General features: G+C 39.8%; 1 protein-coding gene across 1 annotated transcript; it reads right to left on the bottom strand.

The window, feature by feature from the left end:
- Window positions 1–14231: 14231 nt before the first annotated feature.
- On the bottom strand, window positions 14232–17778 carry LOC147458185 (pentatricopeptide repeat-containing protein At5g39350-like). The gene has a single exon (XM_086512903.1). The coding sequence runs from the start codon at window positions 17398–17400 to the stop codon at window positions 14518–14520; it is 2883 nt and encodes a 960-aa protein (XP_086369029.1). The 5' UTR covers window positions 17401–17778; the 3' UTR covers window positions 14232–14517.
- Window positions 17779–21609: the final 3831 nt, after the last annotated feature.

Raw genomic sequence — 21609 nt, 5'->3', positions numbered from 1 at the left:
TTGCTTAGCCAAAATTATTTTCGTGAAGAAAAGACTATGATTGTGGATAAATTGTAGTGACATTTACATGACTAGTACAGTCGGCCGCCTTCGACGGACGGCCTCTCTCTCTCTCTCTCTCTCTCTCTCTCTCTCTCTCTCTCTCTCTCTCTCTCTCTCTCTCTCTCTCTCTCTCTCTCTCTCTCTCTCTCTCTCTCTCTCTCGTGAAGAAAAGACTATGATTGTGGATAAATTGTAGTGACATTTACATGACTAGTACGGTTGGCCGCCTTCCCGCCTCTCTCTCTCTCTCTCTCTCTCTCTCTCTCTCTCTCTCTCTCTCTCTCTCTCTCTCTCTCTCTCTCTCTCTCTCTCGTGAAGAAAAGACTATGATTGTAGATAAATTGTAGTGACATTTACTTGACTAGTACAGTTGGCCGCCTTCCCGCCTCTCTCTCTCTCTCTCTCTCATACACAAGGGCTTCTCTCAATTTTGGATTTTAGCCTTCATGTCGCAGATTTCGACATGTGTAAAGGGCTACCCCTTCCGCCATATTATGTTAGTTTAGATTACAAAGTCCTCAATTCTCAAACTAGCATGCAAGAAAAAGTAAAAGGTTGGAGGATGTTGCTCGATCCCAATGATATGAATACCACCTTGGCCTTTCACATGATGCAGATAGAGAGAGAGACAGAGAGAGTTATAATTCTTGCTACCACTTTCAAAGGGTACGCACATGACAGAGGTTTCAGAGGTAAAGGTTTGTCTCCTCAAAGGTAGGAAGCTACCGCAGAAGGCGTTTCCCGCACAAGTGCAAGCTCTCGCCGAAGAAATCGCCCTCTCTCTACTCCCTTTTAACCAAGATTATAGGTGTCGTTGTGTCTAACTACATCCAAAGCCCTACTTTTGTGGATTTGACGCAGCGGTTGGAATCTCCCGTCCATGTCAAACTTTTCTATTGCTGCAGTTCTTTCTTTGTTCCATGTGCGCACCCTTTCATGCGTATGTGTCTTATGTGCACTGACTTGCCATGCATTGATTGGCAATGATGACTCGAAATGATTGGAGGAGGCAACATTGATTTCGGGTGCTGAGATCCTTGGCACTAAATAACACCTATATTTAATGCGGGGGAGAGTAATGGGATCGACGGTCAGGGTTGGGGGGCGGGATCTCAAGGCGCACTAAACCTGGCCAGCGCGAAAAACGAGGCGCATCGTCGAAAAAATGAGGGACATTAAACCTGGCCAACGCGAAAAACGAGGTCCATCGTCACGGTTTGAACCCGTGACCTCGGGGTCCACATTTAGTGTCACCTGGACTAACCATCTCACCCATGCGTGCATTGTGTATCCCAAAACGTTTTTACGATGTAATATTGTGAGTTGATATGCATTGTCCACGTTGTCCAGGTTTAGTAGTTCACTGCCCTTGATCCCATTACCCCATCCTCCCTCGTCAACACTAAAGGGCACGGAGCCTTAATGAGGGACGAATGGTGGGATCAACCGCCTGGAGAGAAGCGCATGGATCTCGAGGCGAATGGAAGGTGGAAAAAAATAGGCGCTTGTCGCAGGCACCCGGACTTGAATCCTCTCCACCATCGTGAGAGTCCAATGCACTAACCGCTATGCCCACGATGTTTTCGTTGACATGTGGGCAAACCATGAAATGATAAATAAACTTGGACAGGCTCCCTGCTTGTCCAAGTTTACTTTTTCGTGTCCTAGTTTACTCTGGCCATCTTACCACTGCGCGCGTGTGAGGTCCCTGCCCCTTTTTGAGAGGAGCTGAGTATCTTTGATAGGTCTCCAATCCTGAGAAAGAAAAACCAACGGACATTGCCTTAGCTACTACGTAGCCACAGGCATGAACCGTTAGTGAAGGATTGGTCCTATCTTGCTATGGCAGAGCGTGACCACCATAACCCTATCTAAAAACTATCTATAATCAATTATACCTAAAGTATAAATCTTAGAGTGACCAACCTGTGCGCTTTTTTCCCCATGTTTCAGAAGCACAGCCGCCAAGGTTTGTCTCTTTTAAGATTTATGACTAATAAAAAAAATTCTAGCGTTGGAAAGTTACCCGACTCATTGGGTCCACCCGTCCATAGAATGATACTGTCGGGGTATCATTCTCCCACTTTCCACACCACACTCACCCTTCTTTTGTTATCTAGTTACTACCACACTGTTTAAACATACATGTTCCTTTACTTTATTTATGATACTGGTTCGTTAAAACAGCCCTTCAAACAGTATTACAAACAATTGTCAAACAAGAAGTCGTCCAATTTTAAACCAACAACCCTTGGATTAGGTTCACTCAAGAATCTCTACTGACGCTATTATGTCCGATCGGTATATACATTATTTATAAAAACCCTTGTCCTCATGAGCATCCCATACCGCTCGACAAGTATTCGTTGTGCTAATCTCGACGTACTCCCGTCACAGCAACAACGGTGCCAATCTGGGCGTCAACCTCACGCCACAGCAAAACAAAACCGTAGTATCCAGCTAGGCTAATCCGGGTGTACTCCCACCACAGCATCAGCGATGCCATCCTGAGCGTCATCTCACGCCTCGGCAACTGCCACATAATGCCAGCGCTAATAAGTAGAGAGACTTGAGAGAAACCATACCGAAGGTTTTGGATAAACATTCTTTCCTATAGCAACCAGTTTAACCAGACAATCTTTCCTACTTGTCAAACATATGATGAGTTTCTTGGGGTTAACGGTGTCAATCTGGGTGTCATCCTCATGCCACGGCAAAAAAAAAACCGTAGTATCCAACTGGGCTAATCTGGGTGTACTCCCACCACAGCATCAGCGGTGCCATCTTGGGCGTCATCTCACGCCTCGGCAACTGCCACATAATGCCAGCGCTAATAAGTAGAGAGGCTTGAGAGGAACCATACCGAAGGTTTTGGACAAACATTCTTTCGTATAGCAATGAGTTTAACCAGACAATCTTTCCTACTTGTCAAACATATGACGAGTTTCTTGGGGTTAATCCCCGTGGTTTCTATCCGTGTTTTCTTTTCATAAGGTAAATAATATATTCCTATGGTCTCGCATATGCAATGATGCATAACTTGAAACTGCAATACTAACCTGTACCATAGCTCTAATTGGTCCGATTGGTAGAGACATACCATGTTCCGCAGGAGTTCCACCGTTACTTGTACCGGCTTCATGATCATTAGCACCTTGTGTTCGAGCACGCTTTGGAGCCATTTTTCTGTACTACACTTATATTATACACTTAGAACTTTAAATTGGTCAATTTCCCTAGTAATCTCCTTGTTTCCAAAGAGAGTCTGTAATTTGAACCCTCGCCCACTCGGATTCACACTTAGTGTTGTTGTTTTACTTCTAATTTCTATACATCAAATATTTGCTAATCGTAATTAATTAAAAATTAAATGTGTAAACTATGAGTGAAAGTTTAGGAATGCATTACTTTTATGCTTCACATTTCTAATCCAATTCTAACTTCAATTTCTATACTTTAACTAAATCAATTTTTTTAGTATTATTCAAAATTCTACTTAATCTAATTGACAATAAAATTGCTGAATGAGAATTTCATCATGTATAATAAGAATATGATGAGTTCTCTTATGTATTAACTTTCAATTAACAATGTATAAGTTAATAGTGAAGATGTACTAACTAGAGAGAGTAGGTATACTTAGAGAGATTAGAGTAAGAGAAAACATACACACACATCTTTTCTAAAGTTAATTGAATCTTATTATCCATTTGAAAGATTAGAGTAAAAGATAGCGCACACACACACACATATCCTTCTTAAAGCTAATTGAATCTTACTAATCTATTAGAAGATTATAGTAAAAGATAGCACACACACACACACATAGCTAATTGAATCTTACTAATCCTATTAAAGAGATTAGAGTAAGAGATAGCACACACACACATAGCTAATTGAATCTTACTAATCCATTAGAGATTAGAGTAATAGATAGCACACACACACACATAACTAATTGAATCTTACTAATCTATTAGAGAGATTAGAGTAAGAGATAGCACACACACACACACATAGCTAATTGAATCTTACTACTCCATTAGAGATTAGAGTAATAGATAGCACACACACACATAACTAATTGAATCTTACTAATCTATTAGAGAGATTAGAGTATATCCTTCTTAAAACTAATTGAATGCTCAATTAATACGTACCTTATTAGTCCACTAGAGTTTTTGCTCTCTTAGTGGTTTGTGGACGTCTTCTCTCTAAGAGAAGTGGCAGCACTTCGTGAGCGCTATAGAGGCAATCTCTATGTTTTAAAGTGTGAGCATGGATGCTCTATTTATAGCAGAAAAGAAAACGTCCAACTTTTTTTTTAAAAAAAATAATAATTTTTTATTTTTTTTAATATTTATTTATTTATTTTCTCCTCCCAAAAATCATACCCGCGTTTTTGGTACCCTTGTGGTACCCATGAGCTTGACCACTTTGTCATTATCATCAAAAGATAAGGCCACACAGGCCCCCCCTCATTAAGATTAGTCAAGAGTAGCCTCTCCTTTTTCATGTGACAGTGTGTCCCACTTTGTCCCTTCCTATGTGAGTCCATGTGCCTTCATTTGTCATCCCTGTGTATTCTTTTGTCTTTATAATTATTTTATTTATTTCCTTAATGATAATTTACTTTACATTTTTAAGTTAAACTTTACAGTCTTATATTAACTTTACAGTAGTAAAAGAAAATTCTACAATCAGTAAATATATCTTGCAATAAGTTAGTTAGTGATTCATATAGCTAAACATGTCAGAATTTTGTAGCGTAAATTTTAATTTCTAGGTTTTCTCAACCTACGATTCATAATTTGAACTCGAATATTTTAAATAAGGAGTGATGGTTCAAAAAAATACAAATGCGTAATAGAACTTGTGTGCAATTTGAAAGTAGAGACCTTACAATCTCCCCAACTTAGAATTTGAGATGTCCTCATCTCAAGAACAGTGAAGGGTAATCCGTAAGAAGGGATGTCTCATCTTCCCAAGTAGCATCTTCTACAGGGAAATCCTTCCATAAGATAAGATGTTCTTTGATGGATCTATTCTTAAGCTTTCTCTCTCGAGTTTCTAGGATAGTATCAGGTTGGAGTTGTAGAACATCTTGAGCAGGTAAAATGATTTGCTCATCATCAAGGACATGGTTAGGGTTATATACATAAGGTTTTAATAGACTTACATGAAATACATCATGCACTTTGAGATTAGAAGGGATTTTTAGTCTATAAGCTTGATCACTTACAACCTTGATTATTTCGTAAGGTCCACAATATCGGTAGCTAAGCTTCTTATACCTTCCGAGAGATAGATTGCTCTTTTTGGGTTTTACTCGTAAGAAAACTTTGTCACCTTCTTTGAAAATCCGATCAGATCTTTGTAAGTCGGTGTACTTCTTTTGTCGATCTTGAGCCGCTTGAATATCCCTTCGAATAGCTTTGGTTTGAGCTTCCATTTCTTCAAGCATTTTCTTTGAGGCTTCTACCCTTATAGTGGGGTCAAAAAAGTTAAGAGGTGATAAACATTCTTGACCATAAAGAGCATTAAAAGGTGTCATTCCAATACTTCTATGAGTAGAGGAATTGTATGCATACTCTACCAAGGATAGGTATTGAATCCACTTGCGAGGTTCTCTATTGCAGTAGGCTCTAAGGATGTCTTCAATTACTTAATTAACTCTTTCAGTTTGGCCATCAGTTTGAGGATGATAAGCAGTACTAAAACATAATTGGGTTCCAATAGCTTGAAACAATGATACCCAAAACTTTGAAGTAAACTTGGCATCACGATCATTGACAATCCTCTTGGGTAAACCATGAATTCTGAAAACCTCCTTCACAAACAAACGAGCAATATCTGAAGCTGTAAAGGTTGTCTTGACTAGGATTAAGTGAGCCACTTTAATAAGAAAGTCGACTATGACCATGATTGAATTATAGCCAGCTTGGGCAGAAGGAAACCCGGTGATAAAGTCCATGCTAATACATTCCCATTTCATTTGGGGAATATCTAAAGGATGTAATTTACTGGGCATCTTTAGTCTCTCTGCCTTAATCCTTTGACAAGACAAACACTGATTGACATAGCGAAGGACATCACCCTTCATACCTTGCCAATAGTAACTTCTGCGAATTGCATTGATGGTTTTGGCATAACCTGGATGTCCTGAAGTTGGGCCATCATGTGCTTCATATAGGATAGCATTCCTTAGGGTAGAATCCTTAGGTATGCATAGTCGATTCCTATAGTAAATTTTCCCATCTTCTAAGGAATAATGTAGAGGTTTAGGCTGATTTGATGATACCCTCTCTTCACGTAGGATACTAGCAAGCATCTGGTAATCTGCATCTCTGATAGCAGCATAGAAGACCTTGTCTAAAATAGCCATGGAAATTGCCCCCAGAAAAGCTTTATGGCTTAGGGCATCTGCCACAACATTATCCTTACCTGGTCTAAATTTAATATCAAAATCATATTCGTGCATGAGCTCTATCCATCTCCTTTGTCTCACATTAAGGTTAGGTTGGGTAAAAATCCACTTAAGACTCTTGTGATCTGTTACCAATTGGAATATGCGTCCCAATAGATAATGTCTCCATAGCTTGAGAGCATGAATAACTGCTAGCAATTCTAAATCATGTGTAGCATAATTCACTTCATGAATCCTAAGCTTCCGAGAAGTATAAGCTACAGGCCTTCCTTCTTGAGTAAGGACTCCTCCTAATGCAAGGTTACTAGCATCTGTGATCACCTCGAATTCTTGGGTGAAGTCTGGAAGTTTTAAGAGAGGTTATGAAGCAAGATACTCCTTAAGCTGTTTGAAGCAAGATTCATGTTTTTCTTCCCAAAGTATCGTTGCTCCTTTCTTTATCAAGTCGGTTAGTGGTGCAGCTTTAAGAGCATAGTCCTTTACAAAGATCCTGTACCACCCTGTGATACCTAAGAACCCTATGACTTCGGTTTGTGAAGTGGGTTGAGGCCATTCCACAATATCTTTGACTTTGTCAAGGTCAACAGAGACTCCTTCAGGTGAAATGATAAACCCTAAGTAACAGACCTTAGGGGTAAAGAAGGTACATTTGCTTTTATTTGCATACTGCTTATTTCGGCGTAAAAGCTCTAACACTTTCCTAACATTTCCTTCATGCTGTTCCTCTAATTTGGAATAAATTAAGATATCGTCAAAGAATACTAGGACAAAATCGTCCAAGAATTCTCTAAAGATATCGTGCATCAGACGATTGAAAGTTGCAGGAGCATTCGTAAGTCCGAAAGCCATCACTGTAAATTCGTAATGACCATAACGAGTGTTGAAAGCTGTTTTAGAGATATCAGCCTCCTGGATTCGAATTTGATGATAGCCAGATCAAAGATCGATCTTTGTGAATATTTTGGCTCCATGTAATCTGTCCAGCATCTCATCAATACGAGGAATTGGATATTTATTCTTGATGGTAACCTGATTTAAGCCCCTATAATCTATGCAAAGTCGAAGAGAGCCATCCTTTTTCTTTTGGAAGAGAACAGGTGCACCCCATGGAGATGTACTAGGTCGGATAAACCCTTGCTCAATCAACTGTTAGAGCTGCTCCTTGATTTCTATAGCCTCTGGAAGTGACATCTTGTACGGCGCTCTTGAGATTGGTTCACTACTTGGAAAAATTTTGATTTCATGGTCTACCTCCCTAAGTGGTGGTAGTTCAGAAAGTTCACTGGGAAAAACATCCGAAAATTCTTCTAGCCACATTGGTTCAGGGTTCGAAGAAGATTTTTCTACTTTGTTTATCTTGACTACAAAAATTTGTTGACCCTTGCGTAACCCTTTCAAAAGACGATTAGCTTTGACCAAGTAAGCTTTTGGTCGTCCATTCTGGCCTTGAATAGTGACTTCTTGACCTTGGTTGTCCACAAAAGTAACACTTCCTTGGTCACAATGGATATTGGCATTATGATTGGCTAACCAATCCATTCCAAGAATTCCGTCATAGATTCCTATGGGTAAGGTTCGAAAAGTAGCAGAAGTAGAGTATTCTCCCAACTTGAAATCTATTTTTTCCACAGTGTACTGAGATAACACCTCCTTTCCATTGGCTAATTCAACTCTCATCTTTCTTGCAAGGTGTTGATTAAGTCCTAACCTCCTTAAACATTTAGGTGACAAGAAAGAATGAGTACTACCACAATCAATAAGAAGCTCAAATTTTTCACCTTGGTGATTTGCAGGTGTTTGAATGACAGCATATTGTTGTCTTGCTCTTGGGTTATTAATTGCATCATGTAGAGTTGCTCTTTCCTCTTGTTCTTCTCCCAATGTTGGTTCTCCTATGATAGCATTGACTCTGGCAGCCATTCCGCGCCCTCGACCTCGTCCTCCATTTCTTCCTCCACAATTTATTATTTGGCCTCGTCCTCTAGCTCGATTAGGTGTATTTGTTGTGGAGACTCGCCTAGGACATACATTCCTGAAATGTCCTAGCTCGTTGCATTCATAGCATCTAAGATCTGCATTTTGAGCTCCATTTGCTGAAGTTGCAACTATTGGATGAGTTTGGTGAACTGGGTGAACTTGCCTTTGGTTCCACATCATAGACCGTCCTCTCCTTCTAGCATTCCTTAAATTTCAATTTCGTACCCTTTGAGAGTTTGACATCTCTTTAGCTAAGGGTTTAGCTCTTAAAAGAGCATCTTGCAAATTTGCAGGCCTCATGGCTTCTAGACGAGTATTTAAAGGAGCATTTAGCCCTTGGCAGAAACAGGCTACTTGTTGATCTGCGGTCATTGGCGGAGCATAGCGCCTAAGAGTTACAAATTTGGAGTAGTATTCTTCCACTGTAAGATGAAACTGACGTAAGTTTAAGAATTCATTCATCTTAAGGGATTCGTGTGCGGGTGGAAGATAACGTCCTTTGACATCATACTTAATGTCTTCCCAAGTTTGAGTGTTTTGAGCTACTTGATTATCTTTGCAGTATTGTTTCCACCAAATCTTGGCATCCCCCGTGAGACGAAACATAGCCATCATTGCTTGGTTATCGGGAGTAGTACCAGCAGCAGCAAAATAATCCTCCATCTCTTCGAGCCACACTTCTGTATCACGCTCAACTAGGGCTCCTTCCCCTTTGAAAGAGAGAAGTTTAGCTTGCTTGAGAAGTAGCTTTTTCTATTGAAGAGAGGTGTACACCGCACTCTGTGCAATATAGATTAAGTGAAACTTTATTGGATACTCTAACTTTAATCCACTTTAAGGCAAGACTTGATCAGACAATAATACAAACAAAAGATAATATTAATCCAAACTTTATTTATACACATATTATTTGCTACCAAGGTTGGTAGTCTTTAGGTACAAGGATTATAATGTCTCTATATTTTGAGTTTAGGGACTATAAAAGGATAGGCTAAAGGATCAAAATAATAAGTTTATTTTGACACCTGAAAGCTACGAGATACACATATGGGTCGAATCCTACCACCATGGATAACTTTGGTAACTTGGTTATAGACCCATTGAGTCTGAGATATCTTTTCTCCTCCCAAGGTAATGGTAGCATCCGGATTCTTAGTACCAATGAAAAGATAAACTTCGATGACTTTTAACTCCTCTGCCCAACGAAGTTTCTTGAGATTGGTATCCATGCACCATATCTTGTCAGCATCAATGGTATAGATTCCTCCAGATGGACTCCAGTTGATACCCCATCCTCTATGCACCCTTGGAATAGGTGGTGCAAACACCCTATCCAAAATCATCATCACCCTTTTTTGAAACTGATAATTTGGTGATTGGCATGCATTTTCAAACATGATGGTGAACACCTGGAATTTCTGGTAGGCTGAATGAACATTTTCCTGTACCAGGAAAGTTCAGTCTTCAATACCATATAAAAACTCAAAACAATTTTCTAGGTTCTTCTATTATTTCAAACATTCGCATCCTTCAATATCCAAAAATCAATCTAAAAATCTCCCCAAGCTTTAACCTAGGCTCTGATACCAGTGTGAGGTCCCTGCCCCTTTTTGAGAGGAGCGGAGTACCTTTGATAGGTCTCCAATCCTGAGAAAGAAAAACCAACGGACATTGCCTTAGCTACTACGTAGCCACGGGCATGAACCGTTAGTGAAAGATTGGTCCTATCTCGCTATGGCGGAGAGTGACCACCATAACTCTATCTAAAAACTATCTATAATCAATTATACCTAAAAGTATAAATCTTAGAGTGACCAACCTATGCGCTTTTTTTCCCATGTTTCAGAAGCACAGCCACCAAGGTTTGTCTCTTTTAAGATTTATGACTAATAAAAAAATTTCTACCATTGGAAAGTTACCCGACTCATCGAGTCCACCCGTCCATAGAATGATACCGTCGGGGTATCATTCTCCCACTTTCCATACCACACTCACCCTTCTTTTTTTATCTAATTACTACCACACTGTTTAAACATACATGTTCCTTTACTTTATTTATGATACTGGTTCATTAAAACAGCCCTTCAAACAGTATTACAAACAATTGTCAAACAAGAAGTCGTCCAATTTTAAACCAACAACCCTTGGATTAGGTTCACTCAAGAATCTCTACTGACGCTATTATGTCCGATTGGTATATACATTATTTATAAAAACCCTTGTCCTCATGAGCATCCCATACCGCTCGACAAGTATTCGTTGTGCTAATCTCGACGTACTCCCATCACAGCAACAACGGTGCCAATTTGGGCGTCAACCTCATGCCACGGCAAAACAAAACCGCAGTATCCAGCTGAGCTAATCCAGGTGTACTCCCACCACAGCATCAGCGATGCCATCCTAAGCGTCATCTCACGCCTCGACAACTGCCACATAATGCCAGCGCTAATAAGTAGAGAGACTTGAGAGAAACCATACCGAAGGTTTTGGATAAACATTCTTTCCTATAGCAACCAGTTTAACTAAACAATCTTTCCTACTTGTCAAACATATGACGAGTTTCTTGGGGTTAATCCTTGCGGTTTCGGTCCGTGTTTTCTTTTCATAAGGTAAATAATATATTCCTATGGTCTCGCATATGTAATGATGTATAACTTGAAACTGCAATACTAACCTGTACCATAGCTCCGATTGGTCCGATTGGTGGAGACATAGCATGTTCCGCAGGAGTTTCACCGTTACTTGTACCTGCTTCATGATCATTAGCGCTTTGTGTTTGAGCACGCTTTGGAGCCATTTTTTTGTACTACACTTATATTATACACTTAGAATTTTAAATTGGTCAATTTCCCTAGTAATCTCCTTGTTTCCAAAGAGAGTCTGTAATTTGAACCCTCGTCAACTCGGATTCACACTTAGTGTTTTTGTTTTACATCTAATTTCTATACATCAAATATTTGCTAATCTTAATTAATTAAAAATTAAATGTGTAAACTATGAGTGAAAGTTTAGGAATGCATTACTTTTATGCTTCACATTTCTAATCCAATTCTAACTTCAATTTCGATACTTTAACTAAATCAATTTTTTTAGTATTATTCAAAATTCTACTTAATCTAATTGACAATAAAATTGCTGAATGAGAATTTCATCATGTATAATAAGAATATGATGAGTTCTCTTATGTATTAACTTTCAATTAACAATGTATAAGTTAATAGTGAAGATGTACTAACTAGAGAGAGTAGGTATACTTAGAGAGATTAGAGTAAGAGAAAACATACACACACATCTTTTCTAAAATTAATTGAATCTTATTATCCATTAGAAAGATTAGAGTAAAAGATAGCGCACACACACACACATATCCTTCTTAAAGCTAATTGAATCGTACTAATCTATTAGAAGATTAGAGTAAAAGATAGCACACACACACACACATAGCTAATTGAATCTTACTAATCCTATTAGAGAGATTAGAGTAAGAGATAGCACACACACACACATAGCTAATTGAATCTTACTAATCCATTAGAGATTAGAGTAATAGATAGCACACACACACACATAACTAATTGAATCTTACTAATCTATTAGAGAGATTAAAGTAAGAGATAGCACACACACACACACATAGCTAATTGAATCTTACTACTCCATTAGAGATTAGAGTAATAGATAGCACACACACACATAACTAATTGAATCTTACTAATCTATTAGAGAGATTAGAGTATATCCTTCTTAAAACTAATTGAATGCTCAATTAATACGTACCTTATTAGTCCACTAGAGTTTTTGCTCTCTTAGTGGTTTGTGGACGTCTTCTCTCTAAGAGAAGTGGCAGCACTTCGTGAGCGCTATAGAGGCAATCTCTACGTTTTAAAGTGTGAGCATGGATGCTCTATTTATAGCAGAAAAGAAAACGTCCAACTTTTTTTTTCAAAAAAAATAATAATTTTTTTTTTTTATATATATTTATTTATTTATTTATTTCCCCCCCCCCCCCCCCCCCCTCCAAAAAAATCATACCCGCGTTTTTGATACCCTTGTGGTACTCATGAGCTTGACCACTTTGTCATTATCATCAAAAGATAAAGCCACACAGGCCCCCCCTCATTAAGATTAGTCAAGAGTAGCCTCTCCTTTTTCATGTGACAGTGTGTCCCACTTTGTCCCTTCCTATGTGAGTCCATGTGCCTTCATTTGTCATCCCTGTGTATTCTTTTGTTTTTATAATTATTTTATTTATTTCCTTAATGATAATTTACTTTACATTTTTAAGTTAAACTTTACAGTTTTATATTAACTTTACAGTAGTAAAAGAAAATTCTACAATCAGTAAATAAGTTTTGCAATAAGTTACTTAGTGATTCATATAGCTAAACATGTCAGAATTTTGTAGCGTAAATTTTAATTTCTAGGTTTTCTCAACCTACGATTCATAATTTGAACTCGAATATCTTAAATAAGGAGTGATGGTTCAAAAAAATACAAATGCGTAATAGAACTTGTGTGCAATTTGAAAGTAGAGACCTTACAACGCGTCCCGATCTCCGTGTCCTAGTTTTGTTGTCGTAGATCCCACCACTTGAGCTTTATTAAATTTCCCGTGCCCTTTAGTGCTGAGGCTCCTCCCTCTTAAATATAGGTGTCACTTAGTGTTGAGGTGCTGAGATGGAGATCGTACACTGGCTACATACAATCCGACAAACGTTGCAAGTTAATTTTGTCAAGTAATGGGCGTAGGATAGACGATCAAGATGACCTGACCCCCAACCTGTTGGGAGTGGAGTAGCCGACAAAGGTGGGAGTTGTGAGAGTCGAGAACACCCTCTATATCAAAGACCAAGACAATTTCTGGGCAAAAGGAGGTGTAGAGCGTGATCAGCTCGATAGCCCCATCGCAATTCTCTATCGATGACCCTTATGAGTAAGGCTACATCGCGAGAACCAACCAAAAAGCATGGAGTTTTGGTAATTTTTCTTTATTTGCCTCTACTAATGAGGGATTTCCACTTCCACTTTCAAATAATAAAGACAAGGTGTTGGCTAAACTAGGATTGCAACAACCTTTGATGACTAACTCATCAAAATAATGGGTTGACCATTCACTATGGCTAACTATACATAGAAAGATGCTATATGGAGCTAGGTTATGTGCTTGGAGTGAAAGGGGTCATATCTCTCACCGGGCGAAACCCAAACTACACTAATCGATTACGGAGCATCCACATCCCCTTCATCAAGGTGGATGTGCGTTTGCAGGAGAAGGGAAATCATACAAAGACAGGAACGTATTATGTTTTGACCATGTCACCTGGCTTATCATAAAGGTCACTACATTCTTTCCGTTTGACTCCCTACAATCACAAGAAGATTTAGAAATTTTCTCGTGTAGGAAAACGGAGTCTTTTCCAATGTTTTTCATACAATGAATAACATCATGAGCTTCTGCTCGAGAGGCACCGCATATCTAGCTAGGTACGATTGGGGACAGGGGACCCCGGCCCCCCCACCGGGCCGGTGGTCCCTTGCCCCCAATCGTACCTAGCTAGGTATGCGATGCCTCCCTCACAGAAGCTCATGATGTTGAGGTAAGTCACAATGTGAGAATTTGTCCAAAACTTCTTGTGAATAGTCTAACCCTCAATAAGGCTTTGTTTTAGAAAGCCTGCAAACCTTAGAAAAGAAGAGAGTTACGCATACGTTTGTGGTTTTTTAGAGAGACAACAATAAGTGAAGAAAAAGAAGAGACGAGACTTTTTTTTTAACACTGTAGGAGTCTTGAAATCAAGACCTAGTACTCCAGAGAGGGAGAGAAACAATATATTCATCTCTCCAAGAGGCTGCTGTGATGAGACCGACCTATCTCTGATCTAATATGATCAAAATAAGCTTAAAGCTAAAGGCTAAATAATTGGCTAAAAGTAGCAATCAATCATCCAAAATGTACAAGATATCTCCAAAAAAAACTCTCATCTTACTGGGATATTTACTCATGGGAAAGCTTCTCCCTATGTAGTGTTAGCTCTAGAAATCAATGGCAGACAGACACTCAAATCTACTTGTCAAAGGCTTGCATCCGCAAATGCATAAGCATTGGCAAGGAGTAAATATGCTGCTGTGCAGTCCTCATCTAGCTCCATCAGATAATATGCCGCTCGTCTTCCTCGCTGCACATCATTACAGATTTTGGAGGCACTAAGTAATGTCATCCAGTCAACCACACCGGGCTGATACGGAGAAACAGACAAGAAAGTCTCTGCTTCCCCCAAGCGGCCTGACCGAGTCACAAGATCAAGCATGCAATTAAAATGGCTACTTCTAAATGCGGCCTTGTTGGCTCTGTTAGTCTTTTGAAAGAACACGAGGGCCTGATCTATTAGACCAGCACGGCTGCATGCAGAGAGGACACTGACAAAACTGAGTTCATTTAAATCAATACCCTCGTCCACCATCAAATCAAAAAGCTTAAGAGCCCTCCTAGTGTGGCCATGGTCAGCAAGCGCTGTGATTATGGAGGTCCAAGCAACAATGCCCCTCTCAAGCAAACTCTGAAATATCCTCCATGCACATTGAACACTCCCACATTTGCTGTACATATTTAGAAAGGCAGTGGCTACCGCATCATCACGCTTGAACCCACCGTTTGAAACCATTGCATGAAACATCTTCCCTATGTTTAAGTCCGAAAGAGTTGAGGAAGCCGAGAGCACCCCCAAATAGCTAACTCTATCTGGTTCAATGCCTTCCACCTGCATTTGTTGAAAGGTTTGAAGGGCCTCGTTGCCCTGGGAGAACTGAGCATGGGTGACAATCATAGAATTGAAAGAAAACAAATCACGCTCAGACATATTGTCAAACACTTGCCGTGCACTGACAACACTCCCACACTTGCCATACATGTTTATGAGAGCATTTGCCAAAACAAGGTCTACTTCAATGTTGCTCTGATTGATGCAAGCATGCACATTTTTACCATCATACAACATTTCCGGAGTGTTGCAAGCTGCCACAGCGAGGCTGTAGACAAATTTGTCTGGTTTCACACCTTTCGACTGCATCTCATAGTAAAGATTCACGACTGCGGTGCTGTCTCCATGCTGTGCATATGCTGCTAGCATAGATGTCCATGCAACAATATCAATTTTAGAGAGAGAATCAAATACCCATTTAGCATCGGTTACACTACGGCACTTTCCATACATACTAACAAGAGCATTTCCTAACACGCTTGCAACCTCCACCGCACTATCAATCAGCAACCAATGTATTAACCTTCCAATACCTAATTTGGACTCCACTATGCAAGTAGAGAGAACACCTACAAACCTAGCTATATCTGTCTTTACATCATCTATATACATCCGCTGGAACAATTCAAAGGCATGATCAACATTCCCATTTTGTGCATGGAAAGAAATAAGGGCACTCCAAGAAGTTGTGCTTTTTTCTCTGATATGCTTGAAAACATTCTCTGCACTCCCTATGGATCCACACCTTCCATACATTGTAAGAAGAGCATTACTTAAACCAGTATCCAAGACAGTCATGGTCTCTAAAGCTTTTGCATGAATACTACGCCCTAACTCTAAAGCTTCAGGCTTCTCACATGCAGACAGAATACTAATAAAGGCAGCCTTGTCTGGTATCATACCCCTCTCGATCATCAATTGGAATAGTTCAGACCCCTTGGTAAAAAAACCATCCTGAATGTATGCAACAATCATGGATGTGAATGAAACTATATCTTGGCTACGCATGTGCAGAAACGAAGATTTTGCATGATCTAAACTGCTACACCTACTGTACATACCTATAAGAGCATTCCCCACGGTTATATCCAACTCATACCCATAGTTAATAATGCATGTGTGACATGCTTCACCTTTTACACGTGCCTCAATGCCTGTGCAAGCACTTAATACAATAACCAACGCCACTTTGCTGACTTCGAAACCTTTCTCTTGCATGAGATCAAACAGATGCCAAGATTTACTATTCTGTCCGTGTTGTGTGAAGACGGCAATCATTGTGGTCCAGTTTGATGCGTTTGGATAAGCAATCCCATTGAATGTGCGCATTGCATCTTCTAAGCTACCCCCATTTCCATACAAAATCATAAGAGCATTTGCTACAACATTATTCTGCTCAAATGCATCCTCTATAACAAAAAAATGTATGACCATGCCTTCCATTGTCGCTCCAGCACAAGCGCATATTGACAAAACATTAACTATTGTCACTGCGTTAGGCTTCACATTAGCTTGTTGCATGCTATAAAAGATTTGGAGAGCTTTCTTGTAGAGCATATGCTGAGTGTATGCACCAATCATGGCTGTCCAAGTTACAACATCTCGGCACTTCACGTGATCAAAGACACAGCGTGCCTCGGAGACAGAACCACACTTATCATACATGCTTATGAGAGCATTGTTCACAACTGTATCAGTTTCAAACTCAAGTTCAGCAATATAGGCGTGCATGTTTCTCCCATCTGTAAAAGCCTCATTGCTGGCACATGCATTCAGGAGAGAGGCAAAGGTGACCTTGGTGGGCTTGATACCATGTGACTGCATCTGATAGAAAAGAGACAGGGCATCTGAGCTTCGCTCAAGGCGCGTGAACACAGTGATCATGGCAGTCCATGAGACGACGTTCCGATGCTTGATTTGGAGGAAGGTGTTGTGGGCTTCTGTCAGTGAGATGCAGTTGCCATACATAGTGATGAGATAGTTTGCAACAACCAGGTCTCTTTCCAGGCCAAAGATGGTGATGTGGCCATGAATGCTGCGGCCATCTGGAAGGGACTTGAGAGTACCACATGCTTGAAGGAGACGTACAAGAGTGTGAGACTCTGAGCAGATGGTGGGTTGTTGATGGTGTTGCTGCAAAAATTTCCGAAGCTGGGTTTGGTCCAACGGGTTCTCTGTGGATGCCCATGCTTTCATAACGCCATGGGCTCTCTCTCGCGCGCGCGCACAGAAGGAACAAGATAACGGCTTCGCAACTGCGTTCCAACCGGAACTTTCGATTACGGCTTCCCCACCAGCTCTAAAGGCCCGAGCACGGGAACGAGCCCGCGAGATATCGGCCCACACTTCTTTCGCCCTCCCAATCGAGTTTACAAAAAAATTACAGATTAAAAACAATCCGAGCCCACCTTCTACCTCCGGACGTTGAAAGCGTCCACTCACTTTTCAGCGTGAGTTGCAGGGAAGGTATAATCGTATGAGTGTAGGACCAGACGAGCTCTCTGTTGTTCGATCTAACCAACGGGATCGGTCTTGCTTGTTGTTTCAGCAACGGCAAAATTGTATTGTTTTTGCAGTGTGAATTCGAGTGCTTGAGGACGAAGCTCAATTCACGGCAGGCCCCCCCCCCCTTCTCTCTCGCATGGAGGCAACGTGAACACGACTTAGCAAAAACGCGGAGAGTAAAAAAGATAATTTCTATCTGTGGTCAAAAATTCACAGCCACATTTTTGTAGTAAAACACAAATTCGTTGCATTAGCAACTGCCTCCAGTAGGACCGACAAAAATAAATATATAAATTTTGTTGTTGGGAATATATAAATTTTGCTATCGAATAAAGCAAAGGATGAAGCCTCCATGTAGGCAGCGTTTAAACTGCAGGAAAGCTTCTTTTGTAGGGTCGTGCATCAAGTGTGGCATTGCATCATTGGTTCAAAAGAGTAACAATGCACGTACAGACCACAAGGCAATGGGCAAGCTCTCACCCCCTGAAACAAGCTAAGGCAGCTCACTCCAAGCTCAAGACCAAGGTGAAGAAGATAACACATCTAGCCACTTGCACGTCACTCATTTGTTGCTGTGTGAGTGTCAAGTTATTTTCTTATTCTTGTTCCTTGCATGTGTGAATCAACAATGCATGGAAGAGGTGCATAACAAGCTAGAGCATGTGCGTAGTCTAAACAGGGCCTTGTTTTACCTTTTGCGCACACACAAAATACATACACACAACCATCTCCATCATCCCTCTTAAACTTGATGTAGACTTCACACAATTCACTCATACTCTCTCTCTCTCTCTCTCTCTCTCTCTCTCTCTCTCTCTCTCTCTCTCTCGTATACTAGTATGTGACCCACGTGTTGCCGCGGTCAAGAAAAAGGTATGTTGCAATTGCAACCTTCTATCTCCTTCCCTCTTAGTGACATATAAATGCCTATGATTCTCATCGAAGCTTTTGGAGCTCTTTGTTGTATTTACTGTGCATCTTTCTTTAGGGCAAGGTAAAAACTCATGAGATGAAGCTACTTTTCATGTCATTCGCATCTACCTAGCACAAATTTTCCTTTTGGATCAACACTCTTACTTTTTCCAAAGAAGGATCTAACAACTCCTGAGGTGTAGTTGCACTCCATATTCTAGAAGAATAACCCAGAGCAAATCCCCCCCGCCCCCCCCCACACACACCACACACACACACACACATGTTACGTGGTTTACCTTTTACACAATGAAACTTGGAAATAAACGTGACCCTATTCATTTTTTTAAAAAAAAAACTTCCATTGGGGACTTTAAAACTATAACCCCCTTTTCTCTTTTAGGGCCTAATCTTGGCTTGAATTGAATGATGAGGTTAGCTTGCTTTGGGTGGTACCATAACTAGCAAACACTACTTTGTAACCTAACAATGTTGGGCTCATTCTCATTGGTGCTATTCTTTCAGAGGTTTTTGGTGGATACTTACTGGCTCATAATAAATTGGCTGATTTGGAGATGTGTAGCGTTCCTACTTGGTAATGTTTTGTTGTTTAGGCATTTTTTATCACATAACCTGGTTTTGGGGTCTAAAAGCGGGTATTTCATCTCAAACATAGGCTTGCCTAAATGCCGGATTAGTAATACTTTTTGCCTCCCAACCGATAATCTGAGGGCTATTTTACTACCTAGCTTATAATGTTGATTCGATTAGGAACGATTTAACTTCTAAACTATATTTTTTATAACTATTTAATTATATTTCTTAGGATTACATTAATGCTGGAAAGTTTTTTCAGTTGGGTACAAATCTTCAGGTTAAGAAATATTTAACTCTAAAAACCTAAATACCATTTACTTTGCATAGACTCTTATAGGTTTGATCATATTTGCAGTAAAAGATTGCTGCCACCTGGTCTTTATCTAAAATGATTGTACTATTAAAATATTTGTTCACTCATATTGTACTAATCTCCAGAAACAAATCTATCTTAAGAGTAGAAAAGACAGCCTTATGGCTTTGCGCTTCTTTTGAGTTCTAGTACTACTTTGAGTATTAATAAAACTAGAATCTTTAAGTTATTTAGTTCTGTTGGTATGATTTGAGAAACTCCCACAACAGTGGTGTCGACTTTGGCAATTTTTGAGCACTTGGATTCACAAATCACCTTGCTACCACTAGTCAGTTAAGAGATTATGGATTCGACACATCTCTTGAGATTTTGTTTCCTGTATAAACATGAACAATTGTAAAACTGGTAATGGTTTGGCCAAAAAGTTTCATACATGAATATCTTTGGGACAAAAGATTGGGTAAAACACTCGGATTAGAAGGGGTAATGGCCTTCTGAGAATTATAACTTAATCTAATTAAATAAATGTGTATAAATTTATTTAAAAATGGGTAACTAATAACCTTAGTTACTGTGGTAATTACCTGTTCAACCGCCAGTCTCCATTCTTGTCAAGAGGTTGTTCCCATAGTCTACATTTCCTTGCCCCTTTTCCTTGAATTTTGGAATATTTTCAAAATTCAGCTAGTCCTCTGATTAATCCAATATGAATAAAGCACTTGCAGTCCACCTAACTATCTTTCGTTTATCTAGAGCTTCTTCTTGGGAGGTTTCCTTAGAATCGGTGGTGGAGCACTAGAATCCAATGGAGTACTGGAGAGAGCTTCTTGCTCCAGCTGCTCCTTGCGTGCAATCTTCATTTCCATTTTGTATAGCATAAAGCATTCCAAGTTTGCATGTCAACATCATAGAAAGTGTGCCTTCCTCTGGTCAATCTAGCTATGGCAAGATTATGAAAAAATGATGTGTGAATCCACCCTTTAGAAAGTGGCTGGTTGACCTTGATTTTGGCTTCAAACAAAGTTTCAACCATCTCCTTAAACTAAGGTTCAGACGTTGCCTTGTTTTCTAGGTCTTTCTCTATAATCTTGGAGGCTTTGACTGTCAACTTAAAAAGTTCATTAGTGATCTTTATCAGCTCTTTGATATGAACTCTCACCAATGACCCATCTTCAGCCAAAACGTCTACAAGAAATCTTGTGATTCATCCACCTTATCTTTCTTCACAACATCTTTCTAGGCAGTCCATTGTGTGTGGTTCTCTCATACAAGTTGCTGATCAGTTGGCTCAATGTACCTTGGGTACAAGACTATAAAGAAGCAAGGCAATTCTGGTTCTTTAGTAGGAAATACATACACTAGGACTGGAGAATCTGGTACAGATTCTATGAAGTTCATTACAATCTGGTGCTCTTACTGCATCATCTTTCTAGTGATTCAAACTAGACGGAAAATACTTTTGAGGTTCATTTCTTTCTCTTTGAGGGTCATCATGGACCCCTCTAGCAATTTGTACTTTGTGCAACATAACTTTGATCTGAGTTCTTGTGTCTTTCATACACTTGTAGGTAGGCTTCTCTCCCAATAGCATATCTAGATGTAAACCTAGGCTCCTAAGGTTGACCGTAGATGAATCCTTTATGTGCCGATTATGATGATATCGTCGTTTGTTAACAATCACTCTGGTATCGGTCCAGTAGTTGGACACGGTTGGGATGAGGTGGTAATTGGCAGACAGTCTGGTCATGATAGCTGATCAACTTCCAATTCTGAGTCATCCTTCTAGCTCCGACAAACAACATCTAAAAACTCTCTAGATTAGAATACACAGTTTGATCATGTAGAAATTCATGAATCTAAGTTGCTCTTTTCTTTTTGAGTCTCTTATTGAGTACTAGAAGTTGAACGGAGTAACTTGATTTGAATCTGAATCTCTTTACCTTTGGCATTGTGCTGATCAACTGACCTTTCATATTGAGTAGATTGGTGTGTGTCTTGTTAAGTTTGCTACTAATTTTGATCAGATTGAGTATGATCTCTTTGTTGTTGTTAATTCCCAACCTCTCCATCCTTCTTGC

This window comes from Adiantum capillus-veneris, chromosome 5 (genome assembly GCF_014529385.1).
Source record: "Adiantum capillus-veneris isolate H3 chromosome 5, ASM1452938v2, whole genome shotgun sequence".
In the NCBI taxonomy this organism is placed as follows: Eukaryota; Viridiplantae; Streptophyta; class Polypodiopsida; order Polypodiales; family Pteridaceae; genus Adiantum; species Adiantum capillus-veneris.
Note: the sequence above shows the minus strand (reverse complement) of the source record. Positions and strands in the feature narration are given on the sequence as shown.

Coding starts and splice junctions, on each gene's coding strand:
- LOC147458185 (XM_086512903.1), bottom strand. CDS start 17,400: ATGAAAGCATGGGCATCCACAGAGAACCCGTTGGACCAAACCCAGCTT.